Source organism: Lemur catta, chromosome 21 (genome assembly GCF_020740605.2).
Source record: "Lemur catta isolate mLemCat1 chromosome 21, mLemCat1.pri, whole genome shotgun sequence".
Taxonomy (NCBI): domain Eukaryota; kingdom Metazoa; phylum Chordata; class Mammalia; order Primates; family Lemuridae; genus Lemur; species Lemur catta.
Window position 1 is genome coordinate 26,154,942 of NC_059148.1, and position 18,951 is coordinate 26,173,892.

The window sequence follows — 18,951 nt, forward strand, 5'->3', positions numbered from 1 at the left end:
CAGGTTCGCCTTACGGCGGGGAAGGGCCTCTGCGGGCCTCCGTACGGCAGTTTTCTATCGACCTCGCTTTTCATTGGTTATGGGCGGGGTGGGCGGGACGCCTAGGAGCCTGAGGAAGACGGCTGCGGCGGTTGTGGTGACTGAGCGGAGCCCGGTGACAGGATGGTGAGGACGGTAGCTGCGGCGACTAAGGCCTGGCTCTCGGCCGGGGAGCTGTGTCGTTGGGAGCCCTTAGAGTCTAGGGGCGAGAGCGATGCCGGAGCCCTTAGCGGGCGCGGCCCAGGCGCTGGCTGGAGAAGGCCCACGAGAGGGCTGGGGAAAGAAGGGAGCGGCCACCTCTGGGTGCGGCCGGCCCTTGCCTCGCACCGGGGCCCCAGGCGCCAGAGGACGTCCGGGGGCGTCGGGGAGGAAGGTCCCTCTTAGCTCCTCGTCCCACCACGAGATCCGCTCGCCCAAGCCAGGGAAGACTTTGGGTCCTATGACTCGAGCGTCCCCGAGGAAGGGGCACGGTCCTCCTCCGTTTCCAGACGTTTCCCTCCTCCTTCCCCGCAAAAATTACCTCCCACTGGTTGGGGTGTACTGGTTACCACCTCCGTGTGGCAAAAGCTGGCCTCTCGGATGCAAAGTGGGAAGTAGCGAGCAGAATTCCCTGCCCCTTTACGTTTGCCATGCAGGGAAAGGGAATAAAAAACATCCCCTTCGTCCCCAAAGTAACATGCATGTGCCACTGGAATGTGGACGTGTGCTCCCAGAGGGCAGGAGTTGGCCCTTAAGGTTGCTGAACTAGTCGTTTCTTCAAGAGGCTGCGACCCTTTAGAGTAGGAGTCCTTAATGGTCTGAGAACTCCTTGAAATTGTTTGGGAAATGGTGTGAATATATGTACGTTTTTCTGGGGAGAGGGCCAGTGTTCGCGCCAAGGAGTATTTTGGGGAGCTTTACCTCTTTCGTTCATCAGACTTCCCCAGTCTCCAGCTAGCTTCAAGCCATCACCCCTCCTCCGCCAATAAATTGATACCCCTAAGACCTTCCTACGTAAAAACTGGGATGCTGCTAAGGGAGAGGACTCATAGCTGCAATCAGATTTTCAAAGGTGCCCATGACTCTGAAAAGTCCACTGTTTCAAGAGGAGCTGTGATTATCTTGGTATTTGTGTTGGTGGAGGTTATCCGTAAAGTGACTTCTGTCTCTGATAAGCATCAGCTGCATTTTTAAGATCATTACTGTTCCTTGACAAATAATGCCTTTTCAAGAGTGGCTTATAGACGCAGCGACCAAAGGTTTATGGTGTATGTTTCTTTAAAGGCTTTAATGCCGCTTTTGATTTTTGCTTCTGAACAGATTCCAGTTTAAAGTAATCCAGTTTACAGTAATTTTAAGACACCTATCCATAGGAGAAAATGTAATCATTACTTGCCATGATTCCATCGTCATGTTTCTGAAGTTTTGAGAGATGAACACTATTTTTTAGGGTAGTTGTACTGGCATGTTACTTTTCATATGAAATAGAAAGAACTGGGCAAAATTTAGCATTAGCCAATTCTTTTATGTTTAAAAGCGTTTTATTTGGCAAACAAGACACTCACTGCAGTGTCCAAAGTCTATGGGCAACAAATTCAGGTCCAATTTTAACTGAATGAATGTATTTGTTTTTATTATCTTTATCATCTTTGGTTGGCATGTTTATTGCTTGATAATGTATTCACAGTGCTCTGTTACATCCTCTATAAAAAATGACGACCTAGATGTGGCAAAATTTTCCAACTACTAGAATTTTGAATGAATTAAAATCAGTATACTTGAGGAATAATTAGACCTTAAGAATCCAGAAAATGTTAACCTTTAAGCTATTACTGGTGAATTTTACAAGTTGTCTCCTAAACATCTAAATTAATAATTTTTTTTTTTTGAGACAAGAGTCTCTCTCTGTCACCCCAGGTAGAGTGCAGTGGCATCATCATAGCTCACCGCAACCTCAGATTCCTGGGCTCAAGCAATCCTCCTGCCTCAGCCTCCCAAGTAGCTGGGACTATAGGCACCCATCACCCTGCCCGGCTAATTTTTCTATTTTTAGTAGATATTAGGTCTTGCTCTTGGCTCAGGCTGGTCTTGAACTCCTGAGCTCAAGTAGTCCTCCCACCTTGGCCTCCCAGAATGCTAGGATTACAGGCGTGAGCCACCGGGTCTGGCCTAATAATTTTATTTTATAAAACTTTATAAAAATCTAAACAGAATGGAAAACAAAAGGGATGGAAGTCAATATGGATAACTAGATTAGGAAAACTATAAAAAAATTGACAGGAAAAATTTATAATAAAGAGTATATGTCTGTTTGTGTCATGTTTAAAAAACAGTAAATGTTTCTTTTGGTATTGTTTAGAGCACAGCTGATTTTTAACACATTCTTTCATAACACTCAGAAATCATTAACAATTGTTTGCATTTTCATTTGGTATGGGTTTTTTGTTCTTTTTTTGATTTGTTTCCTTTCGTTGCTTTCTTTTAACATTGGTCATGTTTCACCCTTTTTTTTCATCCCCCTGTCTGCAATCAACTTCTTCATTCCACTAAGGCTGGGCACAGAGTAAGTTCCTTCTCTTAGCTCCTACTAACAATGGTGGTTGGGTGGCTGATTACTGACTGGGTTCCTCCGCCTTTTAAGGTCTATCAGATAGGAAATAACCAAATTCCCATCCTTTGATTGGGTTGGTTCTTTATTTGAATTTAATAAGACTGCCGTTTACAGGATGTTTTCCTTTCTTAAAGGACTCTATATGATCTATATTTAATCTGATTTCTCAAAGTGTGGAATTTGGGCAAGGACACTCCTCAAAGTATGATGTGTTATGTGACACTATTTCTCCTCTAACTTTGTCACCAGCTGGAAACCAGAGGATTCCGTTCTCCTAAGGATCCTTACTAATTTGAAATCATTTCTATATGGTCATTCCTACAGTTATATCTTTAGACTGCTAATAGTCTTGAGTTCACTTTATAGAATTTGTGTCATCAGTCATTATAAAGTGCTATGTCTTACTAATGTTCTTTCTGGTACATTCAGATTGAACAGATCATTGATCATTAGTCCTAAACATTTCAACCTGTTATAGACATATACTCTTTTATGAGTTTGGGATTCTTCTTCTTTTTTTTAAATATAGAAATCAATTTTTTACCTTTTTCTCAAATGCCAGCTTCTCACATTAACTATCCATATGTGAAGGGATCCCCTTCTAAAATGAAGATTGTTCTATATCCAGCTACTTTTACACTGGTTACCAGTGAGGGTGGAAACTTCATAGTGGTTTTTAGTTTTAGGGATGTTTTGTCCACTGAGATCTGCATTGAAACAATTAATACAGATCATTGAACAAGTACCTGCTGAAACTAGTCTTTATAAAGAAGAAACTTGTTTAACAATTTATTTTAAAGTGTGCTAATTTTATAACCTTGTGTTACTTCAGTTACTCTGTGTCCTGATAACAGTTCCTTTTCTTTGCAGTCATTTTATTTTTGTTGCAAAATGAATCAAGCTTGATTTAGTAATCATTTTAATTTTACACATTTTGGTTTTTGGTTAATTTTAATTTACGAAGTCTGTGGTGACAAAACTATTTTGTTTTATCCTATTACATATTTAATGTTTTCTTTGATAATATTAAGGAATAGTCATGCCTTTAAAAGCAGTTAAAGGGCATGTACATTTATGAATGGGATATCTGAAAATACCCTGTATGGAATGGAGGTGCTTATACTAATCAAGATGAAGAAATTGATTCTGTTGTCCTTTGAAGGACAGCTATTATTTTAAAATGATCTTTCTAACATTTATTCTGTTAAATGGCTAAATTTAATGTTTTTCAAATCTTGAAATTTTAAAATTAAAATCTTATAGGATTGGGGTTTTATATTCTTTTCTATTTAAGAGCAAAATTTATTTTTGTCATCTGAGACTGTGTTGGAACTCTAAACCACCTCATACTAAATTCATCACTTATCTAGCTCTCTTTTTTGTCTTAATGCTCTAATTAATGTACATGAAAGATTATGAAAATATTTTTTTAATTTGGGAACTATACTGAGGGTACGTAGGCAATTTAATCCAGACAATAAAATATGATAATGAGGATTTCTAATAATGAAGGAAAGTGAAGATATCAAAGATTATAAATCAAAAGCACATATTTACCTATTCAAATTCTGAAACATAGGCTATTTTTATGCCTTTGTAATGCATAGCTGATAGTTTGAAGTAACAAAAATGGTAAATTTTGGCTACTATACCTCTAAATAGTTGTCAGTCTAGTAAACATAAATTATAGAATTAACTTTTTTTCTCTACCATTACATTTTTAACAATTCCTTTTAATAATGTTTCTAGAATTAATATAGGTTTCACATTATAACTGCAAAAATATAAATTACGATATCAGTTTTTTAAAATGCCAAATTCCATAGGGCTCAGTAGTATTCCTTTCTTTTTACAATTTTTTTTTTATTCAGTGTAATTTATAGGTCTCTAAATGAACCACTTTAGAATGCTTGATTTTATTCTTGGTAAATAAATTGAATGATTACCTATATTGTGTGTGTACAACCATTTATGACAAAAATAAAATAAAATTGATTTAGAACAGAGTACATTACAATATGTTTCTTTAAATGGTCAGGATAGGAACTGTATGAATAATTTCTGCTATGTGGAGTTCTGGATCACTGATAAGCTTAATTTAAAAGGGGAATTGTGGGAGGAGAATATTTTATTTTGATGTCATGTTTAACATTACGCTTTATCTTACCTTGACACTTTAAAGTTGGTGTTGGTGTTAGGAGACCTGCACATCCCACACCGGTGCAACAGTTTGCCAGCTAAATTCAAAAAGCTTCTGGTGCCGGGAAAGATTCAGCACATTCTCTGCACAGGAAACCTTTGCACCAAAGAGAGTTATGACTATCTCAAGACTTTGGCTGGTGATGTTCATATTGTAAGAGGAGACTTTGATGAGGTGATGTATTTTCCTTTCCCTTCCCAAATATTTCCTTTTTTGATTTTTACATAAGCTTTATCCGTTAGATGAGAGTTCCTCAGCTAGTAAGATCTTCTTTTTTTCAAATGTAAAATTACTATATATGCTCCTCCCTCACTGTTTGAAAAATCACTGAATTTAAACTACCCAGTAAACATATTTAATACTTGTTCTAAGTAAAATTGATACTGGGTAAAAGTGGCTTTGTTATTGTTTTTTGGTAGTGCTATCATTTAGTTTATGAAGTTTTTGTTATGAACTTCTCACCACCACTACTCTGTTCCAAGCTACCAAATCACTTTCTTGTATTCCAACTTCCTAATCCTACCCTTCCTCCTTCCGTAGATTGTTCTCCAAGTAGCAACCAGAGTGATCCTTTTAAGTGAAATAAGATCACATCATTGCTCTGCTGGCAACTCTCCGGTGGCTTCCTTTCTCAAGGGTTGACTTTATAGAGCATGAGGGAGTTTTGAGGGAATGAGAACTGCTCTGTATCTTGGATGTGGTAGTGTTCAACAACTGGGTACATTTGTCAAAATCCATTGAATTGTATACTAAAAAGGGTGATTTTATGTGTGTAAATTATGCCTCAGTAAACCTGACTTGAAAGAAAAAAATAAGGAGCTCTGGAGTTCCACCTTTGCCCATTAGTTAATAATGAAATTTTTGGCAAATTACTTCTCTTTTTTTTTTTTTTTAACTGGTCAAGCGAAGCAATGGGAGTGGAGAAGGAAAAAAGGAATCTGTCACTGGTTGTGATCAATTAGTTGTAATACTTCCCCTTTCTCACCCTTAGTAAATATGATTGGAATAGATGATTTTTCTTTTCTTTTCCTTTTTTTTTTTTTTTTTTTTTGAGACAGAGTCTCACTCTGTTGTCCAGGCTAGAGTGCTGTGGCGTCAGCCTAGTTCACAGCAACCTCAAACTCCTGGGCTCAAGCGATCCTCCTGCCTCAGCCTCCCAAGTAGCTGGGACTACAGGCATGCACCACCACGCCCGGCTAATTTTTTCTGGGTTTTGTTGCCTGGCTAATTTTTTCTATTTTTAGTAGAGATGGAGTCTCACTGTTACTCAGGCTGGTCTGGAACCCCTGACCTCAAGCGATCCTCTTGCCTCAGCCTCCCAGATTGCTAGGATTACAGGCGTGAGTCACCGCACCCGGCCAGAATAGATGATTTTTAAGATGCCTGCCAGTGCTAACATTGTATGATTTAGCATGATAAACCTGATTCCAGTTTGAAATTTGTATTTTATATTTCTGGGAATATAAGCTTTTCATAGATTAAACTTGGTTGATGGTCTTTAATTGGGTTCTTTTATACCAGACTGAATGGGCATACTGTCTTCTGTTATTTAGTGGATTTAAAAAAGAGTTTGGGCCGGGTGCAGTGGCTCATGCCTGTAATCCCAGCACTTTAGGAGGCCAAGGAGGGAGGATCAGTTGAGGCCAGGAGTAGGAGACCAGCTTGGGCAACATAGTGAGACTCTCTCGCTACAAAAAATAAAAAGAAATTAGCTGGGCATGGTAGCACATACCTGTAGTCCCAGCTACTTGGGAGGTTGAGGCAGGAGGATTGCTTGAGCCCAGGAGTTGGAGGTTAAAGTGAGCTATGCACTCTGTACCACTACACTCTAGCCTGGGTGACCAAGCAAGTCCCTGTCTTAAAAAAAAATAATAATAAATAAATAAATAAAAATAATAAAGAGTTTAATATTTCCCCAAAGATGATTGGAAAAAAGAAAAAAAAAGTTTGAATAAACTAGAGGTGACAGGCCGGGCGCGGTGGCTCATGCCTGTAATCCTAGCACTCTGGGAGGCCGAGGTGGGAGGATTGCTAGAGGTCAGGAGTTCAAGACCAGCCTGAGCAAGAGCCGAGACCCTGTCTTTACTAAAAATAGAAAGAAATTAACTGGACAACTAAAATTATATAGAAAAAATTAGCCGGGCATGGTGGTGCATGCCTGTAGTCCCAGCTACTTGGGAGGCTGAGGCAGGAGGATCGCTTGAGGCCAGGAGTTTGAGGTTGCTGTGAGCTAGGCTGACGCCACAGCACTCTAGCCCGGGCAACAGAGCGAGACTCTGTCTCCAAAAAAATAAAAAAAACAACTAGAGGTGACATGCAGGAGGGGATGAATAAGGGAAGGGGCAAACTTGCTAATAATTAGAACATAGGTCTGGTTTATTAAAAACATTTATGTGTGTATATATATGTATAACATTTTATATTAGAGCTTCTGTTTGTGTTATGTTAAAGACAGCTTAATATCAAGAGTTAAAATTTTTTAGTTTGCTAAATTCATAGACCCTGGAACCATACTACCAGGGTTTGGATCTTAGCTCAACTACTTACTATTTTGTGATCTTGGTCAAGGTATTTATCTTCTTTGTGCCTGTTTCCTCATCCATCAAATGGGGATCATAATAAAACGTACCTCTTAGGATTGTTGTGAATATTAAATAAATTGGTATTTGTAAAACCCTTACAGTAGTACCTGGTTTATACTAAGTGCTATATTAGTTATTATTATTTCAAGCTATCCATATAATTATTAAGGCCTGGGATATAATTTGAACACACCCTAATTTACAGGTTATATGCCTTATGTAGAAGAAAATAACAGGTTAGGGGGATAATTATTTTTTACAGCATGTACAAAAGAACCTGTATTCTATAAAAATAAACACAATAAAAGGATTAAATGATAAATTCCAGTTTACATTGAGTAACTTATGCTTTAAGTATAGTTGCAGCCTTAAAGACTGAGAAGAAATTAAATATTTGTAAATGTGTTCATTATGAGGCAGAGTATCAGAACATCTACATGAGCTTGAATGTATAAGCAGATTCCTTTTTTAAACATCAGTATCTCTAAAATATATATTTTCTTTATGTCTGTTTCTTATATTAGAATCTGAATTATCCAGAACAGAAAGTTGTGACTGTTGGACAGTTCAAAATTGGTTTGATCCATGGACATCAAGTTATTCCATGGGGAGATATGGCCAGCTTAGCCCTGTTGCAGAGGCAGTTTGATGTGGACATTCTTATCTCAGGACACACACACAAATTTGAAGCATTTGAACATGAAAATAAATTCTACATCAACCCAGGTTCTGCCACTGGAGCATATAATGCCTTGGAAACGTGAGTAATGTACAATTTGGGAATATGGGGGCTTTAGTAAAATTAAGAATTGCATGTGTTACAATTCATAGAAAGCGAAATGTAGCCATTTAAATAATTCTGGCCTTTTTGGCAATCTTTTGGTAATTGTTCTTTTTAATATGTGAGTAACATTTCTCCTTGAATCCAGATTGTCATCTTAAATTAAAATTTGTGGTGCTGCTTCTTTTTAGTACAAAACACTGACATTATTTATTTTTTCTTCTAGAAACATTATTCCATCATTTGTGTTAATGGATATCCAGGCTTCTACAGTGGTCACTTATGTGTATCAGCTCATTGGAGATGATGTGAAAGTAGAAAGAATCGAATACAAAAAATCTTAAAGCCAGCCCTGTCTTGATGATTTTTCTGGGTGTCTTTTTTGTTGTTGTTCATTCCTTTGTTCAAATCAAGTAATTAAACATTTAAGAGCCACAAAATTATATCACTTTTATAATATTTTGCAGTAAAATATAATACCATCTTCTTTGTTAATACATTATTGCTCTAAGCTTCTTGTAAACTATAAGAATCTATTTAGTTTACAGTATATGGCTTCTATGAAAAAAAGTCCACCACACAGTAAATGGTCATGTGATGAGAAAAAAATTTATCCTTGTAAATATCTTCAAAGTTGATATTTGGAACTTTATTCTAAAAGTAGTGCATGAGGAGAAAGAATCTAGACTTTCTTGTGTACATTTTTCTCTTCTCCAATAATAAACATTTACGTTTCATTTATACTTTCTTGATAACCTGTGTTTAATTTTAAAAAACATAAAGAGGGACCACATGAAGCTGCAGATAAATGTATTAAAGGGAAGAGGTAACCTTTCAGAGCTCTCTGTCATAATGTTAGACCCAAATTTTATTTTCTAAATAATATACTAAGTTGACATTAAATCAGTAGTGATTCTCCAAACTGTCGCTACTCTCATTTTTCAAGGTTTCACAAAATTTTTTTTTTTAAAGCTTACCAGAGAAGCATACTGGAGTAATATATAATGTAAAGAGTAAGCCAGGTGCTGGGGCTCATGGCTGTAGTCCTAAACACTTTGGGAGGCCAAAGCACTTGAGGTTGAGACCAGCCTGGGCAACACAGTGAGACCTCCATCTCTACAAAAAAATTTTAAAATTAGCTAGGCATGGTGGCACACACCTGTAGTCCCAGGTACTTGGGAGGCTGAGGCAGAAGGAATGCTTGAGCCCAGGAGTTGAAGTTGTAGTGAGCTATCATTGTGACACTGTACTCTAGCCCAGGCAACAGAGCGAGACTGTCTCAAAAAAAAAAAACCCAAAAACAGTAGTGCAGCTACTTAATCTAGTTTGTGAGTCCAAGCATTTGTGTGGCAATTCTTATAAGATAGGGCAAATCTGTATTTACATTTTTAAGTTGTATTCAAGTAGCAAATATTTTTTGAGCACCTGCTTTGCAAGTTAGAGCATCATCTCTATCAAATGCTATTCTATATCTGAATATTTAAAAGTTTTTCTTAGCCCACTCAAGAAAATACGTGTAGGATGTTCTAATGTTGCTCTTGTGGGACTTAGTGTAAGCACAGAAAGAAGGAATTATACAGTGCATTTGTCAGATTTAAAGAAAACTAATTCAATTTTAAGTGACAAGAAACATTTTAATTGTATCTAGCTAGAAATACAAGCATATACTACACATAAATTTTATTACACAAATATGGAACTATATCAGACCAATTACATTGTTGTAAAAGTTACTGAACAAAGCAAAATTACTTAATGACTTAATCGTGAATAACAATACTATCCTAAGTGTAGAGAGGACACACTTCACAACTTTCCCCCCACCTTTGGCACAAATTAAATATGCAAGACAAGACTATCAAGTTAACATCAGATGTTCTCCCTGTTCTTCGATTGACATTGACTGCATACACTTATTTAGTAAATCTTCTTCCTTTTTTTCTTCACTCATGTATGATTCGGAACCATTTGAAGAAACTGAAGGAAAAAATAAGAGTTTATAATGTCTGTTTTGGAAACAAAGTTTTAAGTACAACTTTCAAAATGACCTAGCACATTAATAAGCTTGTAGCAAAGACAAATATTCAAGACTCTTAGTCCCCTCCATCTTCCCCCAGATATCTTACTCTTTAAAATAAGATATGTAGGAGGCCAGGCATGGGGACTCACACCTGTAATCCTAGTACTTTGGAAGGCCAAGGCAGGAGGATGGCTTGAGGCCAGCCTGAGCAAGACAGAGACCCCATCTCTACAAAAAGTAGAAAACCAAGTGCAGTGGCATGCACCTGTAAGTATCAGCTACTCGAGAGGCTGAGGCAGGAGGATCACTTGAGCCCACAAGTTTGAGGTTGCAGTGAGCTATGATGATATATGTCACTGTACTCTAGCCTGGGTGACAGACTGAGACCCTGTCTCAAAAAGAAAAAAATAAAAAATAGATATGCAGTATTATGTTCTACCCAAGTTACTGTATAGCGAATTTTCTGTTACTAAGTCCTATATTCCATATTCCCATTGATTTTCAAAATCTTTTGGTTAGGGGAAAGTAAAAGTGGTCAGTTATATCTTCAGTGTCTCTCCACTTGCCTTTAGCACTTTCTCATCTCTTCTGCTGGGGACCAACAAGGCCTTCTCCCTTATGTGGAGTTTCTTCTGACTTATTTTGGGAACCAGACTTACCTTCTCTGGTGCCCTTTCCTTCATTTCTTGGACAGGCATAGTATGATATTTATAGCAGAGCTGGGTGACACTGTCACAGTGATGGGATATCGATTCAGAAGTCTTAATTTTCCTACTTCCTACCTACTTCTTTAACCACTATAATAATTAAGAAATTATTTAACTTCTGCTTAATCCTTTCCACTTTATCAATTCTGAGGAATTCTTCTGATCATTCAGTCTTTCTTTCTGTTTTGACTTTTTCATTTTGCAGTATTCTGTACTTGCGGCAGAAGGATCCTTTATGCTGATCCTTCCAAAGACTGGATTTGTTTGAGTTGCGTGAGTAAAATTTTGATAACATCACCTGCTTGGCTTGCCTCTACTGGTTTGTTGAATATCAAACAAAATGGTATACAGTAGTCCCTCCTTATTCATTGTCACTCTGTGATTTCAGTTACCGGAGGTACAATACAATAAGATAATTTAAGAGAGATAGACCACATTCACGTAACTATTATGACAGTATGTTGTTGTAATTGTTTTATTATTAATCTCTTAATGTGCCTAATTTATAAGTTAAACTTTATCATAGGTATGTATTTATAGGAAAAGACACAGTATATACCTGGCATCCATTGGGGAACACATCCCCTGTGGAAAGGGGGGGGAGGCTACTGTAAGTGATATAGCCCTTTGTAGACTACTAGACGCTATACAAAATATGTCATTCATCCAAAAGTGGCACTATCTCATAAAAAGAAGTGCTATGGCACGAAAAAGTCATGTTTCTAGCTCTGGGTCCTAAAAAATTCTGACCTTGATATTGTAAATATCTTTATTTAGAATTAGAAATACCTTGAATCTCACTCCCGTGAGCAGTGTGTTCTTTTAAATGAAAACATAAACTATATTTCATGTTTAATTTTGTATTTGGAGCAATAAAAAAATCACATTCTAAATTTTTTGATATCTTCGTGATAGAAATGAAACTATATTTGGTTTAATATTCTTTAAGTATATGATCTTCAAAAATGCCTATGTTTTTTAAAAGTCCACATTTACCTGGTTGCATGACCAGTTGGCCTGGTTTTCTAAAAATCTTCAGTGACTTACATCTTGTTTTAGATGCACATCCAGTTTTTAACCTATAAGAAAGGGAAATATCTTAATTGGAGCTAGCAAAGTGAACAGCTGCCTAGTGCTTGTGGAAGATCACACAAATTCTTTTTATTAGCTGCCATCATCACCAAAGAGAAATCTTCAGCCCCCAAATTCTCCTGTGATTTATTAACCGTGAGATACAAAGCTAATTGTTATAGAGCAGTGTGAATGCTCAGGGTCCTTAATCTCTTTTTTTCCTCGCCTTTTTTGTTTTATAGTATTCACCTGTGTAAAAGCAATCATATATTTCTCCTTTTGGATGTATTTGCATTATTTTGAATCTGAGTGAGAATCATATTGAAAAGGGCAGTAGTCCATATCTCTAGCTGATCAAGACATTTTTACAACTTCACAAAATGTGTTCTGAAAAAGTGGCATATTCCAATCAGCTCAGTAAAGAGAAAGTATTATCCATTTGTGCTTTTTGTTCAGCCTATTCTGAATTTAGCAAAGTGAACATATTAGGGAGCACAAGCTGTAATATCACGTAGCCTTTCAAATAAAATGCGTACATTTTCCCCCTTTTACACAATAAGAAACAGACCCTTCTTTGTTTCTGACGGGTCGCCAAAGGGAATGCTGCATGATCATTTCAGGTGCAGATGCAGCTGCAACGTCAGAAGGCCCTGAGTCCTCTCTCTCCAGCTGGTGTCGCCATGTAGTACAGGGATAATGCTGTTTCTGTGAGTAATGAGAGCTGAGGCGGCTCCTGTGATGAGTGAGGACACCTGTCATACAAATCACCTCTATTAGAAGACCCTCTCACTAATTATGAGAACGAGTGAGAAACCAACTGGAGGTGTACCTGCCTGGCTTTGGTGAGTTGCGCTGAATCACATGCATATACTGCCTCTTCATTAACACCTTCAGATAGTTTGCATTGTACATCTTAGCAATACTGCACAGATAACGCTTCTGGATTACAGTGAGGTCTGGATGCTAAAACATGGAATAAGAGGATTTACAGTCTGCATTGTAGAACAGAAGTTGGCAATATTCTTTATCTGAAAGGATGAATGTTCAGAAGAGTTGTACCATCCGTACCTTTTACTTAAGCTAATTCAACCATGTTAACTTGGCCCAAAGAGAAAGAAATGGTCATTTAAGCAGTGCAAGTGGCTCTGCTTGCCATTCCACTCAAGTGATTCAGATGCCCTATAAAGTTCAAGAACCCACTGCCTAGAGGAACAAAGAACAAGTGACTCTGCAGTTCTGTCATCGAGTCTTACTTCCTGTGTGCCTCTCAGTGTGGACATCTTGCCTTCTCAATATCACTTTTTTAGATATAAGATTACCTAAAAGCAACCCAGTTACTCAACTTAGTCTGAACTAAAGAAAGTATTTTCTAGCACCGTAAGAATAACTGTGTTGGACACACTGAGGGATAGTATGCTGGTCTGTGATCTAGGTAATTTTGACTGAGATATCCGTTGTACTTGCTGATTTTAGAATGCTCACTTAAGATGCAAGACTCCACTATATATGCATGTATACATACACACAGGATTTACTTTACTGAATAGGTAGTAAATCCAGGGAAAAGTCAAAATATTACAAAATTTTACCCTAATTCTCACATTGCCTTAGAGATGATACTTTTAGCAGTTATGATCTTCAATGAGTAGTGTAAGTCAACAGTTGTAAAATCCTTATTGTCATTTTCTTTACCTGCTTTCTTGTTATTTTGTAGTCCTTGGGGGAAATCTTTATAAGGTTGGGTTTCTATTTCTAAGATGGAACTTTCCTTGAGCATCTTTGTTGTTGGGGCATTGAGCTTCCTGAGTAAAGATACATTAGATCCGCAGCATCATAAGCCCTGAAAGAATTCTTATGACAAGGGATCTATAACCCTTGCATTCGTTCTTAAGTTTATTGACTCCTAGATAACATGCTGGACATACCTTGTCATCTGCAGTGCCTTACCATCCAAGTAGCTTATCTTTAGTAAAAAGTTCAGCTCTGAATACAAAGAGTACTGGTATTTAAATATTTCTCTGTTAGCATACCTTTAGAAAGCATGCATCCATCATTGACTTAGGGATGTGAATTGTTTGAATTTGAGGAGTTTTCCATACCTCTTGTAGCTTGGCTATGTGTGAGTCCACTTTGTGTCCATCTTTGATTCTATCTGTAGGCAAGGACATTATCACGGGAATTTCAGAGATGAAGATAAGTTCAAAACATTTAGTTATTAAGATCTATATAGTTACATGTGTCCTGGAATAGTATTATTTCTATCAGACTATTAAATTTGAAGAGATTGTATGATATGCCATTTAGTTTTAGAGCACACAAACATCTAAGAAATTTATAAATATTGTATCTATAACTATATATCATTACATATGGACTACATTATTTGGAACTCAGCTGAGATGGAAAATATTGACAGACTTTTTTAATCATGCCTGAAACATACTAAAGAGGAAACATAAATGCAGGATTTGTACTTTAAAGATTCACAACATTTTTCATTTGACTTGATTAAAAGTCTGTATTAGACTCAAGATAGAATAATACAAATTTTATCCCTTTAATGACATAGTATCAAAATGGGCTTTGTAGAAATGTATCAAAATTTAGTTTTACATAGCTTCAGTTATTTCACTGTTTTAATATGGATTTAGGCAGAATAAAAGAATAGCCTTGTAGTAAAAGTAAAAGTTGTGCTGGGCCTGGTGGCATGCCTGTAATCCTAGCACTTCCGGAGATCAAGGTGGGAGGATCGCTAGAGACCAGGAGTTCAAGACCAGCCTGAGCAATATAGCAAGATCCTGTCTCTACAAAAATTTTTTAAAACATTAACTGGGCGTGGTGGTACACACCCTTAGCCCTAACTACTCTGGAGGCTGAGGCAGGAGGATTGTTCGAGCCTAGGAGTTGGAGGCTTCAGTGAGCCATGATAATGCCACTGCCTTCCAGCCTGGATGACAGAGTGAGACCCTGTGTCTTAAAAAAAAAATCTAGATTCAATGCCAGGAGTTGGCTGTTCTGTTTACATTAAATAATAGAATAAGACCTTAGGCCGGGCGCGGTGGCTCACGCCTGTAATCCTAGCACTCTGGGAGGCCGAGGCGGGTGGATCGCTCGAGGTCAGGAGTTTGAGACCAGCCTCAGCAAGAGTGATACCCCGTCTCTACCAAAAATAGAAAGAAATGATTTGGACAGCTAAAAATCTATACAGAAAAAATTAGCCGGGCATGGTGGCGCATGCCTGTAGTCCCAGCTACTCGGGAGGCTGAGGCAGTAGGATCGCTTAAGCCCAGGAGTTTGAGGTTGCTGTGAGCTAGGCTGATGCCATGGCACTCACTCTAGCCTGGGCGACAACGTGAAACTGTGTCTCCAAAAAAAAAAAAAAAAAAAAAAAAGACCTTAAGTCTAAATACAGAGAGAAACAATAAAACACTTGTTGAATACTAGCTCTGTTTTCCTCCAATAATAAACAGCAATACACATTGTCCATTATAGATTTGTGAAGTATATTAAGTGTAAAAAAAGGGAAAAAAACCTTTATCCCACCATCTACTAGTAATTATTTTTAAACATTGTGATATATTGTCTTTCAGAGGTTTTACTAGGCGTATCTGTATTGTTTTTATTTCATTTTTTTAGAAACAAGGTCTCACTCTGTTGCCCAGGCTGGAGTGCAGTGGCACAATCATAGCTCACTGTAACCTCAAATTCCTGGACTCAAGCAATCCTGCCTTGGCTTCCCTGAGTAACTGACATTATGGACACACATCACTGTGCCCAGCTAATTTGTTAAAAATTTTTGTAGAGATGAGGTCTTGCTATATGTTGCCCAAGCTGGTCTCAAATGCCTGGGCTCAAGCGATCCTCCTGCCATGGCCTCCAAAAGCACTGGGATTACAGAGGTGAGCCATCTCTGTGTTTGTTTGAGTAGGGTCCTATGATATATAACCCTTTCATTTTTATTTTGATATTTGTTTAGAAATTTTGCTTTCATATAACTGAACCAATTTACCTCATATACTGATCATTGTTAACATTTCTTCTTTTATTATTTCACTCTAAATATGGGATGGAATATATTGTGTTAATTCTGTTTTCTGTTTGTGTTTTGTTTATTTTTACATTTAACTGTAGTTGGTAAGAATTTTGATGAGAAATCTAAATTAATGAACCTACAGTGTAACACATATTAAAAATGGCCACATTATTTATTTACATATGTATATATGCCTATGTATATGTGTGTATATTTTTTTCCTAGGTAACTGTAAAGAGTATATATTTTACAAGAAAAACAAAATGAGCCCAGTTTTATATATCACTGAATTTAAATGAAACATTTAAAAGCTATTATACCTACTATACTTTAAAGATACATACACACACATACACACACACACACCCCTCAGGTCAGTTAATTCCACCTCCTCTCCTAAGGGATAAAAATGCAATTAATGAGAGGCCTCTGGGAACTTGTCTTACTCTCTTAACTCCAGCAAAGAAGAGGTATTTGAAAGCTCTTTTATTTCAAATGAGAGAAAAATATCAGCAATGAGAAATATTTTATGTTCTTTGAAGCTGTTCAATTTAGAATTTTTCCTTTAATTATATATAAACCCCAGGCTGTGCTTGGTGCTTTTCAACCAACATCAGTTATAAACATAGTCTTTTAGGATTCATTGTTAATTTCAAAAATGTTTGATGTGAGATAGACTGTATTAACAAAAGAGAAAGAACCTGCCAGATTGCTCTTTGAAATCTTAAAGACTAAGTTCAGCAGAGATGCTAATAAAGTCTATTTTTAAAACTCTATTGTATAAGTAGTTACAGGCAAATTAGATTCTCTGAACCATTTATTTATACGTATTACTTGCTTTATATTCAATACTCACCAGTACCTTTAGAATTCTGGTAATAAGAATGTCCAGCTGATCTGTTAAAAAATTATATAAAAATATGTAATAATTGACAGCTTTATAAGCACTAAAGAATGTATTTCAAATGAAAAAAGTATTACATATGCTTTTTACTTTTCATGTTTCTATCAGACATAATGTCTTGCAAATTTTCACCTGTAATTCTAGTTAAATCCTAAAGGTTCCAAGATTTTTCAACGTGAGTTATCTGAGATTTTTCAATGATAGAAAGGATTTATTTTAGGCCAGATTTGCTCTTAATTTTATGGCTTGCTAATCTAATTCCAACAGTGAGCTCAATAAAATAGTTTGGGCTCCTGTGCTTTTTCCATATTTTCTTGCTGTCTTTATCTTTAATAAAGCAAGTTGAGTATTGAAAAGACTATCCTTTGAGTAGTACTTAAGGTGTGTTGAAACTGATAAGTTAGTCTGTAATGTTTCTAATTTCGTACAAGTTCTTTTTTTTTTTTCTCAAATTAAAACGAAACACACTTCCTTCCCTCTTCCTGCAATTTATTCACTGATCTCCTAATAAACTAGGATCCAGCTGTCTGCCAAGGGCTGCGAAGAACAGAACAGAAGACCCCATCCCATCTTTTCTAAGAAGTCTTCAGTAGCACCAGATATGTAAAAGATGGCCCTGGGTGCAGCAGGGCCACGACTGTGGGCTGAATTGGACAGCAAACGCCCTGCAGCTCGTGCTTTTAGAGGATAAAAGGAGGCGAGGGGATATCGCTTCCAGCAGTGATTTCAGCAGCTACTTGCCTTCATCTAGGCACAGCAGTAAGAACCTGCTCAAAATGAAATGGATTTATGAAGACCGGAACTTCAGTGAGAAAAAAATGTCAAGATCAAGGTGCCTTTTAACTACCGGTTAACAGCTGCGTTATTTGCCAGAGCATTATCTAGTGGGCCCCATGCGTACCTCAAGATAAACACGGTATGTTATGTCTAAAGAAATTCATTGTTAATTTAAATGATCCTGAAACGTCTATAAATAAAGAAATTTTCAAAGTTGAAAAAAAAAACCCCACAGAGTCAGTCGTCTGTCAAATTGGCGAACAGAAACCCTCCTTTGACAGAAAGGTGGCTACTGTCTCACACAAGCAACTGGCTTATAGACTTGGAAGCCCCCATTAAGCTGGGTGACGTTTTCTATCTCCTCTGTCCCCCGCCGTCCTGGCCTTTTGTAGATTCAGCACCGTGGCCAGACGGCAATGTCCCCGGCAGGTTTCGCAGCGCCTCCTCAGGGCAGAAGGAAGCACGCAGGCGACTGTCGCAGTCACCGCGTCTCGTCAATACACCAAACGCTCCTCTCCGCTCACAAGCCCTTCCCCTCAGCAGCCAGTCAGCCTCCATATTTCCCACCCTTTCCACAACAAAGGGTCTCCCCGCCTCTCCCGTGAGTGCATCGGGGACCAGATCGTGAGAGGAGAAGCCAGCCCCCCGCTCCAGGGGGCCTGCGACCCCGGGCGGGCGCCATCCTCTCGAACCCCCAGGGCCCCAGCCTCACCCGCCGCCGCCGCCCTCGGTCCCGGCCGCTGCGGGCGGCCCTGAGGAAGAGGGGCTCTCGGTCCAGTCGGACCCTGGGCCCTGGCCCGGCATCTCCGCAGTGGCCGGCCGCGAGCTGTGTGCGGGAGAAGCTGTCCCCGTTCCCCGCGCCGTCAGCACGCGTGCGTCAGGCGGCGAGGTACTGGGGCGAAGAGGCGGATGGCGCCGGATTCCAGTCCCTTCCGAGGCCGTCCGGACCCTGCCCGAATAGCTTCGGGAGAGCGAGGGCAGCCTCGCGACCCCGAGTTAACTTCGGGGAGGGGTGGGGGGAGGGGTCTGTGGTAGACTGCTCGTGTGCACGTCTGCATCTCTACGTGGGAGGAATGCGCCTCGGCGGGGAGATATACAGGACCCTAAAACAAGAGGTGCCTTCCACCTCAGTATTCCAGATTCGCAGCACATTTGCAAATCTTGGGTGTCACCATATAGGTCAAACGCCAGTATGCAAACCACAGACCAAAGCACCCGCCGCAGGGATGCTGAGCGTTGTCCGTTGA

At 38.6% G+C, this 18,951-nt stretch overlaps 2 protein-coding genes across 4 annotated transcripts; one reads left to right on the forward strand and one right to left on the reverse strand.

The window, feature by feature from the left end:
- The first annotated feature begins 12 nt into the window (after positions 1-12).
- On the forward strand, positions 13-8,935 carry VPS29 (VPS29 retromer complex component). 2 transcript variants are annotated; one of them, XM_045534843.1, is made up of 5 exons: positions 13-165; positions 2,570-2,581; positions 4,812-5,003; positions 7,936-8,171; positions 8,419-8,935. In XM_045534843.1, exons 1-5 carry the CDS (start codon positions 163-165, stop codon positions 8,534-8,536), a joined length of 561 nt encoding a protein of 186 aa, XP_045390799.1. In that variant the 5' UTR covers positions 13-162; the 3' UTR covers positions 8,537-8,935. The 2 variants fall into 2 exon arrangements, with proteins under 2 accessions (XP_045390799.1, XP_045390800.1); XM_045534844.1 differs by lacking the exon at positions 2,570-2,581 and having other exon boundaries at positions 61-165.
- Positions 8,936-9,805: 870 nt separating this feature from the next.
- Positions 9,806-18,673, reverse strand: FAM216A (family with sequence similarity 216 member A). Of its 2 annotated transcripts, none has more exons than XM_045534847.1 (7): positions 18,417-18,673; positions 16,880-16,920; positions 14,090-14,142; positions 12,820-12,953; positions 12,559-12,723; positions 11,916-11,998; positions 9,806-10,169 (listed from the first exon to the last, which is right to left on the reverse strand). In XM_045534847.1, the coding sequence occupies exons 1-7, from the start codon at positions 18,506-18,508 to the stop codon at positions 10,051-10,053; spliced, it is 687 nt and encodes a 228-aa protein (XP_045390803.1). In that variant the 5' UTR covers positions 18,509-18,673; the 3' UTR covers positions 9,806-10,050. The 2 variants fall into 2 exon arrangements, with proteins under 2 accessions (XP_045390803.1, XP_045390802.1); XM_045534846.1 differs by having other exon boundaries at positions 12,559-12,742; positions 12,824-12,953; positions 18,417-18,669.
- Positions 18,674-18,951: the final 278 nt, after the last annotated feature.

Coding starts and splice junctions, on each gene's coding strand:
- FAM216A (XM_045534846.1), bottom strand. CDS start 18,508: ATGCCGGGCCAGGGCCCAGGGTCCGACTGGACCGAGAGCCCCTCTTCC. Junction 12,954..14,089: donor ACATAGCCAAGCTACAAGAG/GTATGGAAAACT, acceptor TCCATGTTTTAG/CATCCAGACCTCACTGTAAT. Junction 11,999..12,558: donor CCCGTCAGAAACAAAGAAGG/GTCTGTTTCTTA, acceptor CCTTTCTTATAG/GTTAAAAACTGGATGTGCAT.
- VPS29 (XM_045534843.1), top strand. Junction 5,004..7,935: donor TAAGAGGAGACTTTGATGAG/GTGATGTATTTT, acceptor TTCTTATATTAG/AATCTGAATTATCCAGAACA. Junction 8,172..8,418: donor GCATATAATGCCTTGGAAAC/GTGAGTAATGTA, acceptor TTTTTCTTCTAG/AAACATTATTCCATCATTTG.